We start from the raw sequence: 18772 nt of genomic DNA on the forward strand, positions 1-18772 counted from the left end.
TTATTGCATATTTGAACACTTGTGTCTCGAAAGGTTAATTATGTAAATAATATGTAAAAGTTAATGGTGTATTAAAAAATTGCGCGTGAAGCGCGCTTTGTAGTATCTAGAAAATAATAAAAATAGTTATATCTTAACCGAATTTCGGGGCCCCTTAACACTGGGGGCCCTGGTGCGGTGCATCCGCCGCACCCCCCCTTTGCACGGTCCTGCATACGAATCGTAGAAAAAAAAATCAATTAATAATAGTGCTTGAAGATTATGTTTGTCTCTTTCTGCCGGAATATTCCGAAAATTTTCGGAGAAAACCTTAAAGTTTTTCGTACACCTTGAAGCTGATGAGTAATTTAGAAATGTCAATGAAATTATACATATATGTTATTTATCGACAAAATTATTATATTTCGATTCCAAAATGATACATTATAGGATTAATAAAACTTACAATTTACATCCACCAGGTAAATTATCTATCTATAATTAAAATTCTGTAATCGCGCGCCGGCACGCGCGCTCTAAAGAGTCTTTTTTTTTTTTCGTACTAAATTATATCGAAACGTACAAAGTATCAAACACGGCGATTTACTACCTCATAATCCATGATTACATGTGTCGCACTAATAATAAATTATCGCGTTCGTAGTATTTATTGTTTCCTTTTTCCTTTTTTTTTGGCAAGAACGGCGGCGGGCCGCCGTGTGTCGAGAAACGAATTGGAATTCAATGGTATCGGGGTAGGAAGACGGCAAAAATCATGGTGGGAAACACGGTCAAACAATTCTCGTTATCGTGTATCATGTATTCCATCAAATCCGTTTAAGAAATGCCCGCCGTGTCGGCCGGTGCGGGATGGTGCTGGAACAAATGCAATTACGAAAGTTACTCTTATTACAAACATATATATTATGAGCAATAAAAGTTGAGTCCTCTAAACTCCCTCTTTCTCTTTTTTTTTTATTTCTCTTAGGCCCAACCCGTTTTCTGCGCCGTGTAATCGATGCAGATATTTAGAATTTCATTTTTCATTTACTTTAAAATTTTTTTTTCTTTAAATACGAGAGAACACGCACTTTCGTTCTTTGTGAAAATATGGCCCCATTGTTACAGGCTCGATGTAGTGTTGGGAAATATGTTCCTCTTATTTTGTTCCTGAGTCTGCAACAGGCTTCGTGCGACTTTGTGCCACTTGTGTCTTTCGCGCCGCTACTTCCTACCCTCCCCCTGCCTTGTGCTCGCGACGTACGTGTACTCTTGTGTGAGAGCAATTTAACAATATTTTTCGGGAACAATATTAATTTATTGCTTGAATCTCGTGCGTCCAGAGTGTCCCCCAACGTGCTGACAGGGGGATAGGGTGACGTCGGTGGATGTTGTCGCGTCCCTACAAACGCAACTGGCACGAACTCGCACTGTATTAAGATCTTTCTGAATTAATTCTACAGTATATACGTGTTTTGTCCTCCCTTTTACCTACTATATATTCATTTCTTTTATTAAACTTCATTATATTTTCCTAGTCGCGAAACAGGCCGCATCTGAACCCGATGATAATAAGCGAGCTCTTCTTATTACTCGAACTTGTTATTTTGTACGTGCAATAAGGACAGTATTGGGTGTCTCCTACACAATCCATTCTTTTTCAGACGTTAACTTGATCGGCAACAGATAAGTATTGTATATGCGCGGGGACAATTTTCTCTCAAAATTTACCCTGAAGTTCACGCGACCGTGGAACAACATGGCACTTTGAAGAACTGTAGGAGAGTTTTTTTTTTCAAATTTTACCATACATTTTACTAACAGTACAATTACTAGTAGAATGTATGGTAAAATTTTAGAAAATCATCATAAAATTGACAATGCCACATTGTCCCACGATTACATGATTTTCAGGATAAATTTTAGGAAAAAATTCCGCGTGCAATGCAAATTTGATAAAGTTTGGATCTCAAGCGTACAAAACATTGAAAAGGGATAAGAAATGGATTTCGATGAGACGGAAAATAATTGCATAAATCTAGACGAAGATGTACGGACCAATACGTTAATAACGGCTGTGAATTTCGTGTCGTGACTATACATCCTCGCTTAGATCTCTTTGAAAACCAGCCGATCCTCGTTTCGCTTTGCAATTGCACGTTTTGCATCGATACGCTCAATTTTTCCACGATTTAATTCGAGAAATAGGAAGATCTACCTCGCGTTCATCGGATTGTATTACCTACATGTTGTGAACAATTCTTACACCGTCCATGTGCTACACGGAATCAAACGCGATCAGCGTGCAAATGGTTGAGACATATTCTCCGTCGTGTCGCTCCTTCCTCCATCACCTCCTGCGCGCGGGAAGCTCATCTCCCACTGTGGCTCGGGAATTCTTACAATTAGTAAGACGACAAAATCAACGCGCCATTACGAATCGCTATACCCCCTGTAGGCCATAATTAATCAATGTGTAAGCGTATTTCGCTTATTTCGTTATAACAGCAATATGACAGTTTTCAAACCGAGGGAGAAGTAAATTCGCGAGTGAAACCGCCGAGACTCAGCCTGGTCTCGAATTTTGAAAATTGGCGATGAATTGATATTTTACGTTCCGTCACGTGTGGCTGCGGGAATTTTTCTGATTAACAAACCTCTGTCCTCCGACTAACAGATCCTGTGTGTTGGGCGAAACAGAGAAGTGAGGAATACGCATCGCCTTTAACCCATTAATTGCCACTTCGCTTGCGGAACGGCGACTCTTTATTTTTCACATCCTTAATTAGCCATTAATAATCTTCCTACGTCGGTTGGCAGTAAAAAATAAAAGTCTAACAGTTAGTGGGCTAACAATAATAAGAATTCTCCGTTCGGCAGCGGCGCGAATGCGCAAAGTCCAACGACATGCACTCATGCAAAAGTCGAAGACCTAGCGAGGCTTCAGTCTTTCGGACGTTTAAATACGTTTCGCCTGTCGCCTGTGTGTCGATGTAGCAATAGTAGTAATAGGTTCTCGTGTATATGTTTGTATACGTGTTTTATGCGCGCGGCATTAATGCAATTAGAATTGTCCCTCAGAGGCTCGTGACGATGTGTGGCTTGGCAGTGGTGGAGGCGATTTCGGAGAGCCGTACGTCGATGGGGATGCGATCGTCGTACAAGGTCGGCGCCTGCAGTATAATCCCGGCCGTGCCGACCACTACGGCTAGCGTAAAGATCCAGAGGAATAGTCTGTCGAGCACCATCGCGACGTACTTCCAATCTTCCTTGACCTACGATCAAGAATGTATCGTATCGTTTCCCTACACAGCTACGCGAAGCGGCAGATTTGTGGGCACGCGGAAAAAAGGATTGTACTGAGAATTGCAACAAAGCTTCGGCTTTCTGGAACGCGCCGACATTTTAAGAACAGAAATTGCCACATTTTGATTTGAACATTTTGCGTGTCTGACAAATCAGATGTGGTCAGATATAGTCAGGTCAGATATAAAACGGTATAAACATCTGACTATAATATCCGACCACATCTGATTTGATATATTTATAAATGGATGCATTAAAATTTGAATATAATCTGATCAAATTTGATCATATCTGACATTTTTGATACAATTAAATAAAATTGGATATGTCTTTTTTCCCCGGGTATCCAAATTGTGCGAAATTATAATTACTCTAGTAGAGTCCTCTTCTCTCTTCGTATGATCGGCAATGAAGCGAATGCCTTCGATGGCCTTGTATAGCTCTGGGCAGTGATGCCAATGGTGAAGCGTGTTGCAGAGAGCGTCGACGCTCTCCTCCGTCGGAAGCTGTGGCGGCGGCGCGGCCGTTGCCGCCGGCGAACCGTGGATGCGGCACGTGCTTCCTAAATTTACTGCTTCCAACTCCCTAAGCAGACAATGCACAAGTCGCAAAACAGGAGACGACCGCGGATATATATATACATATATATATTCTTAGAAATTTAAAAAAACAAATCGAAGACACGCACGATGTTGCGCAAGGATATCCACACGGGCACAAGTTTTAGGGCGACGAAAAGAAATTACTTCTAGGATGAGAATGTGATCACGCCAGCGTCATTTTTGATATCTTTTTTATCTCTGAATCTACATCGCTCATTTTTATTGTTTCCAATACGAATTTCTCACAAAATCAAAATATGTCAATAAAGCCATCGCGTTATAAAATCAAGTTTACATTGGAGAATTTTACTGACACAATTACTTGTACAAGTAGTAATTCTTTTTAAATTTATGGTTTTAGTTTTGTATTAGTAGTCTTAATTATTCGAAGCTTCGCAACTTCGAAGCTTCGAAGAATCCGAAGAAACGAAGAAACTTCAAATATCAAATTTTTCGAAAATTCAAAGTTTCGAATTTTCCAAGTTTCAAATATTTGAAGTCAACTAATGCATTAACATATAAGTTTTCAAAAGCCGTACCAAAATTTATTTCCTACGATTTAATTGTGTTTTTTTGAGCGAACGGACAAATATGTGTCCGACGAAAAATACGTTTTTTTATACTTTGTAATGACATTAATTAGTTGGCATTTAATTAGTTCACAGTTATAATAAAAACGATTAATTTTGCAACATTTGTTATTGTTTTTATCTTGTTAATACATTAGTTGACTTCGAATATTCCAAACTTCGAATGTTTCAATCTTCGAAAAATTTGAAAACTGAATTAATTTCTACGAAGATTCGAAGCTTCGAAATTGAAAATCTTCGAAGAAAAATCCCAGCTCTATTTTGTATATATAATCCTTATCGAACTTGTAAGACGTATTTTTGATCAGGCGAATTAAAACGTAAACTAAAATTATACGATGTACACTGAGTATCGCGTGCGAAGCCCGGAAAAATAATAATAAAATAGATTACACGTTATTTTGCACCGTATAGAATACATAAATTGTAACGCATATGCGCGTTACTTGGAGTGTTCCGAGAGTAATCTTGGCGACACGCACCGAGGATGCAGCTCGTCCCGTGAATCGACGCTAGGAAAGAGCACGGAGGACTCGACCAGCTCCGAGGCCGAGGACTCGACGAACAGTGATGGGTCTCGCAGTTCGAGACCGTTGCATGTTCTGACCATCACGCGATGCCCGTGATGCCCGGCCATGGTACGCCTGCTATCTATCTGGTACTGCGGCCTGAAGTGGCAGAAACACAATATGGTTTACCTGTCACGGAGAGATTGGTTTTGTCTCGTCCTCAACCCGATTCCGGAACTATGAAGGGCACGCGTTCGCGAATGCGCCGAGATTCGTGCGATCGTATCTGACATCTCGCGCATTTTTTTTATCGCTGACAATCAGAGATTGACCGTAGTATAACCAGTAGGTCCACTCCGTCATTCGTTTCGTTTTGCGTCGATCCCTTCTGCGCATCCGACATTCTTCTGGGCAGACCAGTGAGAGAAAAGTTGTATGTGTGGTAGTGTAACTTTGATGCACTACCACACACACGACTACAGTACGTGCACACACACATACGTCGCTGGATCGCTGCCCAAAATAATGGCGGAATACCACGTGATCGGAACCGCAAAGATCAAAGGGGCCGACAGAGAGTGGACCTGCTAGTTGTACTATGGTTATACTATACAGCGTTTGCAATGTGAATTTTCCACACTAACCAGGCAATCGATTTCACATCGATAAGGTTGAGAATTATATAAACACCTGGATGGGTGTTACATTCCACACCGCTGGTGTTAAATTCACATCCATATTTCTTCGAGTGCGCGGATCGACCAGTCGCTACGATCGCACGAATCACACGTTTTTGTATCCATAGTTCCGAAGCCGACGTACCTCTACGAGTAACTGAAGAACTAGCAGAATCCAGTGGCCGCCCGTATTATAATGGCTTTAAGCTTATGTTAGTGCGCAGCAATGAATAATTTATTGCTTCGTAAAGTCAGGTTTAACGATACTCGCGCCATACTCTAACGAGATTGTGACTACACATGCTCCTAACTTCTAGTTCGGCAGAGTTGCGAGTGTGTCGAGATGCATGTATTCGAGTATCGTCGTATGATGAGGAGCGGCTCTAAATTCTGCACGAAGTTGCTGTGCGGCAATGTGATAATGCCCAGTTTGACGGCGGCATCAATGAAGCGTTACGTTCAAAATTGCGCGTTGTACAAAGTACATGAAGGCTGTACGCGCGCGATGCAAAGAAAAAGTGTTTTGCGCATCATAAAATAAAATTCCCGAATAAATTTATCAGCCGCGGAACATCATCGAGGTTCGATTCCGCCGCTTTCTGCGCTCGGGCTTCAACTTAATTCCAGATTGTTAAATTTGGTAATGGCATCAATCCGAAGTGTACACGCTCTTTTCAGATTAGAGAGATTCGATTAGATTTAAATTAGGGGGATTCGAGCGGCAACTGGCGTGTACTTTCTATGCGATCTCCGGTCGAAATGAACGATGCGGTCTCTGCTCGACTCGACGTCCCGCCGGGAATCAGGGAATTTTATTTGTATGACAATGCACAGCGGGAAGAGATGCGACTAACGATAGGCAGACACGTCACTCACGATGCAGCGCGATGCAGCAGTGATGCACCGTGGTGCTAAATGCTTGCAGGTACGACGCGACACTAACGTCACGTGCACGGGCAACGCTAATGAGTGCTCTAATGCTCGCTCTGGCGTGGTTCCAATGACCGGGCCACAAATGCCAGAAGAATATATCTTGCCTGGAATCGTAATCGGTTCTCTGCGACGGCGTATTATACCTGCGCATTACCAGCAGCCTCGGCAGAACGTGGATGAACACGCGTCGGACCCACGGCGACATTACGTGGGTCTGCGGCGAACGGAAGTGCACATTCAGGACCACCACTGTTACGCATATGCTGCAATGCACGAGAGAAAAGTGTATCGGGATGCGTAGAGGCGGACAGGGCGATGGTTATACGATAGTTCACAATTGTACTAGCTTTAAATTAAAGTGGCATACGTTTCTCGACAGGTGGAACAATGTGTAAAATCAGGAACAGTTCATTGGCAAAAGGGCAGCGTTAAAAAATCTTGAACTGGCTCGATATCAAAGCGAATGTGCCATTTAACTTAGCAGATTTAACGTTCGATGTATACGCACTTATGACAAGTATCTTTCCGCAGTCGGCAGATTATGTTTCTTTACCGTACCTGAAGGTGTCGAGGATCATAGTGAAGAGGACGAATTTACCAAGGAGCGGTACCACGAGCGACGTAGGCGGGATAATCTCGGCCAGCAAAAGGAAGAACACAGTCAGTGACAATAGAATCGAGATAGACAAGCTGACCTACGGCAGAACGAGAGAAAAAAAGGAAACTCGTGACGCTATGATACATTATTCACGGTAAACGTAACAAGAATGTGCTACGAGAATGATACAGAGATATGTATTGCACTCTCCTGGGGTACATTCCTGAATATTAAAAACAGATTACACCGAAAGAGGAAGGTCCCCTATTATGAGATAGGCTCCAAATACGAGACAGCGGAGTTTCCGCTAAATTAATGGGCATCGTCCGTTGGTTCAACCGTGAATCTATTGCCCCTGGAGTGAAATCTGTTTAGCGAAAAATTCACCGTTAGATCGTGTAATCGTGTGATCGTTGCGAAAAAATTTGTGATTGAATTTGAACGTCGAAAGCTTACTATCTCATATTAGGATCCTATCGCATAATACTGGACTTTCCTCTACATAATATAAACTGATAATCTAGATTTACCTTGTTCTTGGCTTTTCAGACATGAGCCTCTCAGAAACCAGGCTAATTAATTCTACTTATTTAATAATAATTTGGTACCGAAGGCGATAAATTAATTTATAACTTAATTTTATATAAGAAATAGAAGAAACGAGCAAGTTTTCGGTCCGAGCCGATTAACTCTAATCTAATACGTGAATTCATGTACCGTCTTTCCACCTGTCCTGCCCGCCGTTACATATAACACAGTTTCGTTAGGTGGAATCATTGTTGTCAGAAAATTCACGTGTTTTTAAATCAACCAACGATTTCGACGAGATTAAAATTATTGGGTTACCTGCATCTTGCTCGGATCTAAAAGTTCTCGTTTCTTATTTGATTTGCATGATAATGGCCCCGATGTGACTCTAGTTGTTTATCAATTTTCTCATTTTATTTAAAACCTAGTTCTTCTTCTTCCTCGTGTTAGGCTTGAAAGCCTGTTTTATCCAGTTCGTTCTGTACCAGCTCTGTACCGGAACGAACTGGTACTTTGAGCATTTACTTCATCTTCGGTAGGTTGCTAATCTTGCCGAAGGAAACCTCCACTCTGGAGGGGCTGTACCTCTAAAAAAATATGTGCGGCAGGATACTCTCGGTGGTTACCACTTCCCTTCGGAAAATTCCGAAAAAAGCCAGTGGTGTTCGCGGATTTGAACTCCAAGTTAGTTTAGCTTTTTAGAAACTCGTGTATCATTCGGAATATATCTACAGGTCTACAGATTGTATCATCGTGTTACAATTGCAATGTTTCGGATTGCTTTATTTGTAACGCGAGAAGGAAGATTTGCAAGTGAAATCGAAAGTTAATAATTTCATTGAAAATTAAATACCTCGAGAATATCGCGTTGAGAGAGAGAAGCAGATTTAAAACGGTTTGAAAGCGCAGCTTTAATTTTACGGGTACGTTTCTATTTCATAATGTGCGGATCGCCGCTGTCGACCGCAAATTTATACGGCTACAAACGTATATATACGAGTTGCACCTTAAAAGTGCATCGGTTCCGATTCGAGAGGGTTTGGTCCCTCTCGCATTGATTCTGTGCGCCGAGCACGTGCACTCTTCACCGTATAGTCCTCCTGCTTCTCACCCCGTATCCTCGTTGCGTATTCTCGCCGATTGCTAAACGACCGGCACCCTCACATTTGACCTTCTCTCCCTTTTTTTTTCTCGCTTGCCTATCCGCCGCGGAGGACAACTCGGTACACCATTCGCGGTGACAAAGCGGAAGAGTACGTTTGAATTATGTAAGCAGGTAAGTGGATATTGGTGCTCGAGGTCGAGTGTACCTTACGAGGCGCGTTAAAGACGTAACATCGTCAACGCGAAAAGGTCGGTCGGCGGATTAAACCGTAATGGCGCGCGAGCTGCGCCACATTCCAATATTCCGATCTAATCGAGCCAAATCTTTGCGTCTCTGCAAAATTAATTTTCCGACTGCGACGTTGGAACAAAGTCCCTCCGAAGGTGTATAAAGAGAAACGCGATATCGGGACAATAGGATCGATCGTGAATAAAACTGTAATGGCGCGCGAGCTATACTATTCTATTCTGATAGGGTCGATCGCGAGCTATTTCGATTTAATCGAATACAATTCTTGCATTTCGAGGATTAATCTCTGCTTGCGCCCCTAACAAACATCTCAAGGTCTTCCAACACATAACATATCGGGAGGAAATCGAGATAAACTACTTCCATCTTGATCTAATCTAATCATGAATTGTATTATTCTAATCTTATCTAATCGAATATAAAATATTTGCATTTCGAACATTAATTTTTGTCCCTGACTAATTATCGCGCGTGTACGTGATTAAATAACTAAACTTTTTTAAAAATACACACACTCGAGATATTCGCGGATCAAGTTATAATAGCGCGGATTGTACTTTTATCTAATCTAATCGTAAACTAATCGCGCTGTTCTAATTTAAGCGAATTTCATTGCATTGAGTTTTAATAATTCACTGTACGTATTTTTGTTGTAAAATTCTTATACATATTATATTGACGGAGAAATTAAATTTTCCATTAAAAAACATAAAAAATTTTTGATTGATCGTTTATTAGATTAAAAGTTTCATTCTGACTTAATCCGGTAAAATTTTTGAGTGTACGGGGATTAATTTCTAATTTAATGTCCCTGAAATACCTAAAAGTACAAAAAAAAACGGCCGGTTTAATTTAAACAGAAATTTCTTGCATTTCCAAAATTAATGTTTTGGCTTCGTTTCTGAAACAAAATATCTCATTTCCATTAAATCTTAACAATCTGTAGCAATAGAACGAACAATTTTCTCCGTACGATGAAAAAGATCACGCCCAATAAATATTGTACCTATTTGTAAGATGTGCATCACTGGAATATACAATGCAACGTATAAAATAAAATGAAAAGGATAAGTTACGAATTAATTACCTTCTCTCCACTGTCGCTTGGCAAGTAAAACACCAACACCGTGAGGAATGATATCCCCATGCAGGGTATTATGAGGTTAACGGTGTAGAACAGAGTCTTCCGTCTCATGGTGATGTTGAAAGTGATGTCGAGGTAAGGCTCGTCACAACACGTGTAAAACTTTTCGTTTCTGCAATTTCCACGATCGCGTACTTCGTTTAGCGACCCATACAGCACGCATGTCTTTTAAACATATGCGTTGTTTGGGGATTGGTTATAATAATATTAACTCTAAATTTTCTCGAGTGGAATCTCACCGTTCCGATGTGAGATTTCACTCGAAGAATTAATGAAAATGAAAGCGTCAAAGTTATTGCTGACTATTAACAAAGTTATTATTAATGTTTAATTAAGTAGCATCGCACCGAAGTGCAGAAAAAGTTTATGTCGTTATCGAAGCGTTTCCAATTTATTATATAAGAAATCGTTGCACTTGCAGACAACCGGCGGGAAGCGAAACGCAAACGCTTAATGATTTAGAAAATTATTAAAACGTGTATGTACCTTACAGCAGGGACTTCTAGTATATCCCACTCGACGGAAGTATAAAACTCCGACAGATCGACGCCGATGTCGACGACATTGCTGCCTCGGACCTCGTCGATGTGTCTAAGATCGACCTTGACAGTAAAGTACTAAATTTTACAATGCATTGTTGATATCGCGCTGCTTAACGTCCGATCAATCGATGCATAAGTGTATAGTATAAACTCTGCTTTTTCTATCACGATAAAAGTCTACGTCGGTGATGCATTTGAATCAGAACTGACTGACAATGTGTAAAACCGATGTGTGGAACGAGCAGAGATAGCACAGTGGCATAAAACGAGAGCGCACACTCTTCAAACATTAAATAGTTGATATTTAGGTCAGACAATTCGTTTCATCTCTTTTACTTCAAGTTCGGTTCCGTCCAGCCACCCACTTATACTCGATTGCGCTTCTAACAAGCGACATTTTACTCAATAAAATAAAAAAAAAAGATAACAAGCGATGTATACGATCTTTCACCGCGCGGTGTCTAACGGCCGGCGACAATAATACTCTCGTCGTAACATGCCACGAAAAGTCGCTCTCGGAATATTTATGACTGAACCTAACAAGATCCCTGCGAGATTTTCCTGTGCGCAAGCGACATTTCGTTGCGCCAACAAATTTCACTCTTTGAGTCCTCGAGATTAATTGAACGGATCATTCTGGAAAGAACAGATATCGCGGAAGAAAAAGTTTCTCGAGCGCATGGAAGGGATCTAAATAATTTATCATCGGACTTTCGATTGGCGAAGAAAAAAAGATTACTCTGGAAATACGATATAAATATCCCTGCAGCAACTGTGCACTTCCACGTGCGAGATGCAGTGTCTTTCTATATATGTAATTGTCAATTCTTTTTTTAACTCGCGAATAGAGACAAATGGACCTGCGACGGTCAGATCGATCACGTATACGTTTGGAGAACGGAAGGAAATTTCCGAAACATCCGCGAGATACCAGGCGATTCTCACCTGGAAGCCGTCGTAAGTCCACGAGCCGAATTTCATCACGCACGTCTGCTCGTCGAAGGGAAAATATTCGACGTCGATCTCGCAGGAAGACTTATAAATCGCCGGCGGCTTCCACTCGACCCTACCCGTGTAGTTGAGGGTCGCCTTCGTCGCCAGCGTCACCTCGAAGTTACCGTCGGCGCTGTCGAACGTAAATTCCTTCATATTCCCATCTTTCCCGATAGAACATAATTTTATTTAAAAGAATATAATCAAGTATAATTGTTTCGGCAAAGTACGTTCATTCTGGTAAAGGGAAGCGTCTCTTTTGTGGAATTGCTTTATGCCCTACGAAATGACCAAAAAGTTTCGGGTTAAATTGATCCTTAAAGAGGTCGAATAGATAAAGAAAAAGTTAACACGAGTGTCCGTGTCAAAAAATCCTTTATTAACAAATTATAAGAGATCGATGATTCAATGGCAAAACTGTTCTCATGAGTTTCATACGACGGTTCCTCGCGATCGTTCTCGGCCTTTTTTATTTATTCAATGTTACTTAAGACCCTAAATAAATAAACCGATACAGATTCCTATGATCCTGAATAAATAAAGGACGAAACAGAGATTGAGATAACTGTCAATTTCTGAGGCAGGAAGGCGTGTAAAAGTTACACATGAACAGTTATATTATTGAAACATGATGAGTCTTTAATAAAGCATTTTCAGACATTGTTTCGCAGCAATTTTTAGAATCTACTTAATTAATTTAACATACTGTATCAATTTGGCTCCAGTTTTTTTTCTGGAGCTTCTGTATAATTTATTACACACATATGTTTTATTCTTTAGAAGAAAGTTTAGTGTGATGTGTATTTTCGAAATATAAAGATGAGTCTATAGTTCATAATTTTAGTATCTAATGTCTCTTTTCCGTAATTGTCTCGGTGATCTAATCGATCTTTCAACCATATACATAAAAGAGATTTCAAAGCGATGGAAATAATCGTACACGCGATTTTTCTGTCACATTATGTACTGTAAGTACGTCTTTTAAGTAGTAATTTAATATTCAAATCTTCAATAGTCTACATTGAATGGCTTATGTTAAAAAGAAAATAGCTCGGACACATCTAATCGCCGCTCATTACGAATCTGGCGTCAGATTTTCAAAATTAAAAATGACGGATGCAAAGTATGTTCATTTTTTAAGTTTTTAAGTTTTTCAGCATTTCCGTTTGATTACGGTATTTAGGGACTCGTCACGTCCGCGTCGTTAGCTCTGGATAGTGCCAGGAATGAATAAATTCTAAGAAATGATCAAATTTCAATTTTGCATCCGCCACTTCGCGCGCGCTATTTTTTATATTCTATAAGAATTTTCAACTGGAATTTCGATTCCACGGGTCCTAATAATATCTGAATAATATTTCTTGGCGTAGTTGAATTACAGTCGAACGATGTTATTCTTTTAAGTTTGGAACTCCGCCATCTTGAATCCGTCATTTTGAATTATGAAAATCTGATAACGGATTCGTAATCAGCGACCCCAGAAACCCTCGTGTACAAAGTTTCACAGAAAATGGTGTAATAGCAAAGTGTATGCTTCAAAGGGTTAATGATCGTCTTACTTGTTGTATAAAACTATATCGGGCCTCCATATGTGATCTGACGGCACATGCAGCATCTCCACCCCACCGTATTCCTTCGGATCCCATTTTAGTTTGTAATCGTACCATGCCTGCAACAAAGAATCGACGTAACATTAACGCACATGCTATCCTTTCGTTTCATCACTCTTGACGTTTTACGAGGGATTAGGCCACTGTAGAAGTTCGGAAAATAATCTTTCGTCGCGTTCTTAATAGAATCTCGTACACAATCTTTTTTTTTTGGCTATTATCAGAGGCTCTTCTCGATGTTGATGCAGTTCGCAGCATATACGTTATCGTCTCAGCCGCCGCTGAATCTGCGAGCGTGCTTTTCTAGAGCGGTATACGTCATCGCTGCCACAATTCCGGGTGAGCTCTCGAAATGTACGTTGCGCCCGAAATGTTGATCATTCGCGATGTATAATATTCTTGTTTGTAATCGAAATAACTATTCAAGATAAATACAAACAATCGCATGCAGTCACACGCGTTAAATTTAGCACGTGCTAAAACATTTCGGCAACAATTATATACTTGTAGTTGCGGGCCCAGAATACTAGAGGAAAGTCGCCTATTATGCGATAAGCTCGCAATATGAGATAGCGGGGTTTCTGCTAAATTAATAGGCATCGTCCGTTGGAATCTGTTTAGCGGAAAATTCATCGTTAAATCGTGCAATCGTTGCGAAAAGAGATTCGCGATTGAATTTGGACGTCGAAAACCTGCTATCTCATATTAGAAGTCTGTCTCATTAATAGGGGGTTTTCCTCTACTACCAATCGAATCATCCCTCCTAAAAAACTTAGGAAACTCTTGGACGTCGAATTATTAATATAACAGAATTACAAAACATCCCTTTTTAACGAAGGACGAGGGCGAACAAATTGCACCGTGCAACATTTCGCGTTGTTAGTTGGATGTATCCACCGTTTTTTTTATTCCTGCTTTTTTTTGGACCTCCAATACAATACGTACGAAAACCGCATTTCATCCGTCTTGTCTATTGTGCGAGTTTTCAATAGATCAACGTTCGTATAACTGGGGTAACGACGTCCGTTAAAAATAACGTCTGTTATAATGTTCGATGCTTTAACGCCCATGTCTAATGCGGAAACTTGGAACAAGAACAATCGACAATTATAATTATATTCGCAAACCAATACGTTCGTACGTGAGTTCGTGGCGGACTCTCCGGCTGTTATTTATTCGTTGATCAGGAAATCACGCTGGTCATCTTCTCCGACGCAGTATTGATTTCTCTGCTCTTGATTGAACGCAGATGCGATAGGATCGATCCCACGATTTCCATCTTGGAGCGAACGTATAATAATCACACGACATGTTCCTCTATTAGCGATCGTTATATTAGACATCGCAGTTAGAAAATCAATTAAATTAATAAATAATTCTCTCCCGCAAAATTTGCAAACCGGTAACCCAGATAATTGAAACGCGTTTCAAATACATTCTTTGAGATTCAATACTCGTATTCCTCGATTCTTTATATAGTTTTCTTTGTATTCTTTATTATTTAGTTATAATTTGTTACGGTTTTTTCGAGAGAACATTATATTTTTTCGACGAGACAATATAGTCCTTTTCTTTTATTTCAATAATTTGTGGAAACTTGTCCCACGGGTTTGAAAATGTGTTATTTTGTTATTTCAACAAATCCCAAATTTTTCTAAGTGAGTGGCGAACAAATAAATGTGGAGAATAAGAAAAGAAATTTGATTTTTTAATTCCAGATTACTAATCTAAGCTGAATTAAAGCCGTCACCTCGTTAGTTTTTACAAACGTCATTTTCACAAAACAATAACTTTAATATTTTCCATTTTTTGTATAAAATGTAATATACGCCAAAGTTCACATTTCTTTCCAATTTAAAGAGAGAGAGTCTTAAAATCGGTCCATTTTTCGACTCATCACAGTGACCTAATTTCTTAAATTGACAAGAACAACTTGACACTATGTCGCGCTATTTTTAACTTCGCGTTGTGTAGTAAGTGACGTGGTTTTTGCGAACAAAACTTTTCTTTCACATTATAATCTCTTTTTCATTCCCGTCGAGAACAAACTCATATTTTTGCATGCCAGAGCAATGTCGTAAATATCGATGATTGAATAAATCATTGTGAATAATCGCTGTTTGGAATAGAAAAGAAATGATATATTATCGCATTGAGCAAAATACCATAAAACTGTTGGCGTGTTTTATGTTTCTTCATCGCACGTAAATGCGGCGCAGACACTTTTCGTCGCGAGTATTCAATGAATTTATCTATCGCTAATGTATTTAAAATGGGAGGCGACAAAGGGAACGGGAGATCGCGCTGAAGTTGCTTCACGGATACAATTCGTGCGCCGAGGCAATATTTTGCAACTTTCCTCATTGAGAGTTGTAAGGCTGAAACGCGCGGATTTGCATGCGGTGCAACGAACTTCTTCTCCTTGTTCGTTCGTCCTGTTCGATTAAAATTGCGCGTTTTATTGAAAAATTTGTCTATTACATTCGATCATTCATAAATACGATACAAAGCACGATCGTTCCTTCTCTCTCAGAATTTCGTAGGGAGATTTAAAGAGGCGTAGGATTGACATTGTATAGTGATGTCATTGCGCCACAAAGAAAATACTCAAACGTCTTCGTCGATGATATCCAACTTTTATAAAGAGTATCTTAAGATAAATGGCTGAAACTTTCACAATGAATTTTTGGACGTGAATTCGAAGTCGATTCTTGTTCAATAAAAATGCCGAGAGAGTCATCGCTCTTTTTAAAGCCACGATATCTTACATTTTTGCACTTATACCTTAAATTAATATGCAGTTCAAACAAAAAGTCCGTTCAAAATTAACCGAGAAATGTGATAGACGGATTTTAATTTTTGTACGAATAACAGGGACTAGACGGGAATTTCTATTTTCAAAAACTACTACTGGCAGCTTTTTGTTGAAAACATTTGTGAGAAAGATTACAAACAAGCAGTGAATGCCTTTCCATTTATTGTGAAATTTCTGAATTACTAATTAGGCAAATATGAAAGTTCCATTAGCGTTAATAAATACACGACTGCTTTGATGACTGTCAATTTTCTGTTCACATCGACGGAACGTCCACAAACGACGGAGCGCCGACACCGCTGGTCGCCGGAAATGCGCTTCCTTCGGGCGTGGACACAGCCTTTATGCGTGGGCCATGTTGAATATTAGCACGGAGCCGAAGTCTCTCTTCATTTACGCGTCGCTATATTTGCCAGATAGAATATTATGCCGGTATGCAACTGGACATGACTATATTCTGCGAAATTTGGCTGTGTTTAACCGAACCAAAGGTAACGCTTAGTTAAATAGCGAGCGGTGTACACTCTGCAAGGTAATTTATTAAATATTCAACGCGAAATAGCGTAATCCTTGTAATCCATTTGCAACTCCGACACGCTTTAAAGCAGGGAATTAAATTTAGCCGCAGAATTGGGGATCACACGCAAATGTTTGTTCGCTATACATTTTCTATTGATCTTCCATCGGACTCTTCAACGTGCGCGATTTTTCGTAGCGATTAAATGTGCGCTTTGCGATCTCAATGCAAAGTATAATATATCATTTTAAATATATAAACTGCGATAAATGGCACGACACGTTTGATCAAATTTACTACGCAGATCAGTGAAAAGCACAAGTCAATAATAACGACATTAAAATTTAAATTGGTGTTAATAGTTGAAATAGTAAAAGATTAGTATGGGACAATGCGAGCCGTCACCTGAATCAAGGCGATAAATTATATATCAGTACGTTCTAGTGTAAAATATATTATAAGATTGGTAACAATACAGATTGAACGTTTCGGTAGTACAATATCAAATATATAAACAATTGGTCTACGTTTTTTAAATAATATATGAATAATAATCAATAATAACATATTACGCGAATTACAATTATTTTGTAAAGTTGAGTCGAATGGATATTAATTTGGAAAAATCGGCGGTGCAATTTATTTGCAATGCGGACATTTTCGGCCAGCTTGAGCCAATAGGACGAATATATAATCGATTAATCCCGATTAATCTCGTCGACGAATCGCGGCGAAATTAACATTTTCGTGCGCCAACCTTGCGATAACATTGACGCGTGATGCGGTGGATACCCCGAACTTTCCGGGTGGCACGGGTCGCTTGTTCGTAACTATCCGAACTGTATGCGTGAACATTGACGGCGATGTGCCTGGTTTACCGCGTAACATTAATATTTGGTGTCTTTTCACACCACGGGATTTCCGCGAACGACATGTATAATGAACTAATAGCAATTGCCAAATATGGAGACACGTGGAGCCCGAATTCGTGAAATTTAATTTGTCAACAGAACGACGACACGACAAATTAATTATGCCACTTCTTTCCTTTCTTGATTTTAATTTATGTTTAATTATGTTTTTGTCTTAACGATTTGAACGGGGATCGACTTAACTTGAAACCGTTGAGGCATGAGTTGTGTTGGTGTCAAGTCTTGACTCGAAACAAAGTAAGGGATCAGTCGAAATTTGCAGTGAAATTGGGACGTTTCAATCTCAAGCTTTGGTATGAATTTCAATTTATTCTGATTTGATTTCTATTATCGATCTCGTCAACCATTCAATTTTATTTTTTAATTGTTTGCAACAATAGAGTAACAAATAATTAAAACTTTCGATATGTACAAATATCTGACAAGAGAAATACGATAATAAAATGTAGAACGCGCGCGTGCAAAAATGTTATGCGAACCAAGTCAACAGTTCCGGCGTACCGAGAAAAATACAATCCCTTATAGTTTCTTTAAAAATACGCCAACCCGAGGAGTCAATATATAATGAGCCCTTTCTAAAAAAAGAGATGTTATCGGCGTGAATGTCGTTAATATCGAACAGTTGAGGCCTCTTTTCCGCGATGCCGATTGGTTTTCTCGAAACGCGGTGTGCTTCACTTTTCTTTTAGTTTCGTAGAAAGTGATTATACATAGATAGCTAGAGTCGTGCCTCACCTCGCATGTAAATTTTGACAGTTTGTGAAAAAATATACTTAGAGTAGGTTAGAGAATAAACAGAAAGTTAAAGAGAAGGAAGTTAAACATCTAATGGAGTGAAGGAGAATGATACTGACAAGGTAAAATTTAATTTAAAAAATGAGAGACAGCTTGAAAAATAATCAGAATGCATTGAAATAATATCTACCAATTTAGTAAGAATGAATGAAAGGTAATATAAAAAATTAATTATCCCTTTCTAAAAGAGAGACGTTATCGGCGTGAATGTCGCTAATATCGAGCAGTTGAGGCCCCTTTTCCGCGATGTCGATTGGTTTTCTCGAAGCGCGGTTGCTTCACTTTTATTTTAGATGTCATGCTTCACCTCGCATGTGAAGCATTTCGACAGTTTGTGAAAAAATATAC

At 39.6% G+C, this 18772-nt stretch overlaps 1 protein-coding gene across 3 annotated transcripts; it reads right to left on the bottom strand.

Annotated features, from left to right (window-relative positions):
- Window positions 1-3056: 3056 nt before the first annotated feature.
- On the bottom strand, window positions 3057-13449 carry LOC105569366 (acetylcholine receptor subunit alpha-like). 3 transcript variants are annotated; one of them, XM_012025785.1, is made up of 9 exons: window positions 13315-13449; window positions 11708-11888; window positions 10707-10837; window positions 10164-10332; window positions 7155-7291; window positions 6740-6859; window positions 4960-5145; window positions 3657-3870; window positions 3057-3254 (listed from the first exon to the last, which is right to left on the bottom strand). In XM_012025785.1, exons 1-9 carry the CDS (start codon window positions 13368-13370, stop codon window positions 3057-3059), a joined length of 1392 nt encoding a protein of 463 aa, XP_011881175.1. In that variant the 5' UTR covers window positions 13371-13449. The 3 variants fall into 3 exon arrangements, with proteins under 3 accessions (XP_011881175.1, XP_011881173.1, XP_011881174.1); XM_012025783.1 differs by having other exon boundaries at window positions 6701-6859; XM_012025784.1 differs by having other exon boundaries at window positions 6701-6859; window positions 10707-10822; window positions 13315-13448.
- Window positions 13450-18772: the final 5323 nt, after the last annotated feature.

Source organism: Vollenhovia emeryi, unplaced genomic scaffold (genome assembly GCF_000949405.1).
Source record: "Vollenhovia emeryi isolate VEMERY1.0 unplaced genomic scaffold, V.emery_V1.0 DF939124.1, whole genome shotgun sequence".
In the NCBI taxonomy this organism is placed as follows: domain Eukaryota; kingdom Metazoa; phylum Arthropoda; class Insecta; order Hymenoptera; family Formicidae; genus Vollenhovia; species Vollenhovia emeryi.

What these genes read in the sequence shown, in the direction of transcription:
- LOC105569366 (XM_012025783.1), bottom strand. Translation starts at nt 13,370, where the DNA reads ATGCTGCATGTGCCGTCAGATCACATATGGAGGCCCGATATAGTTTTA. An exon ending in CAAGCGACAGTGGAGAGAAG is followed by an intron (nt 7,292 to 10,163) that starts GTAATTAATTCG and finishes GTTCTGCCGTAG; the next exon opens with GTCAGCTTGTCTATCTCGAT. An exon ending in ATGATCCTCGACACCTTCAG is followed by an intron (nt 6,860 to 7,154) that starts GTACGGTAAAGA and finishes CGTGCATTGCAG; the next exon opens with CATATGCGTAACAGTGGTGG.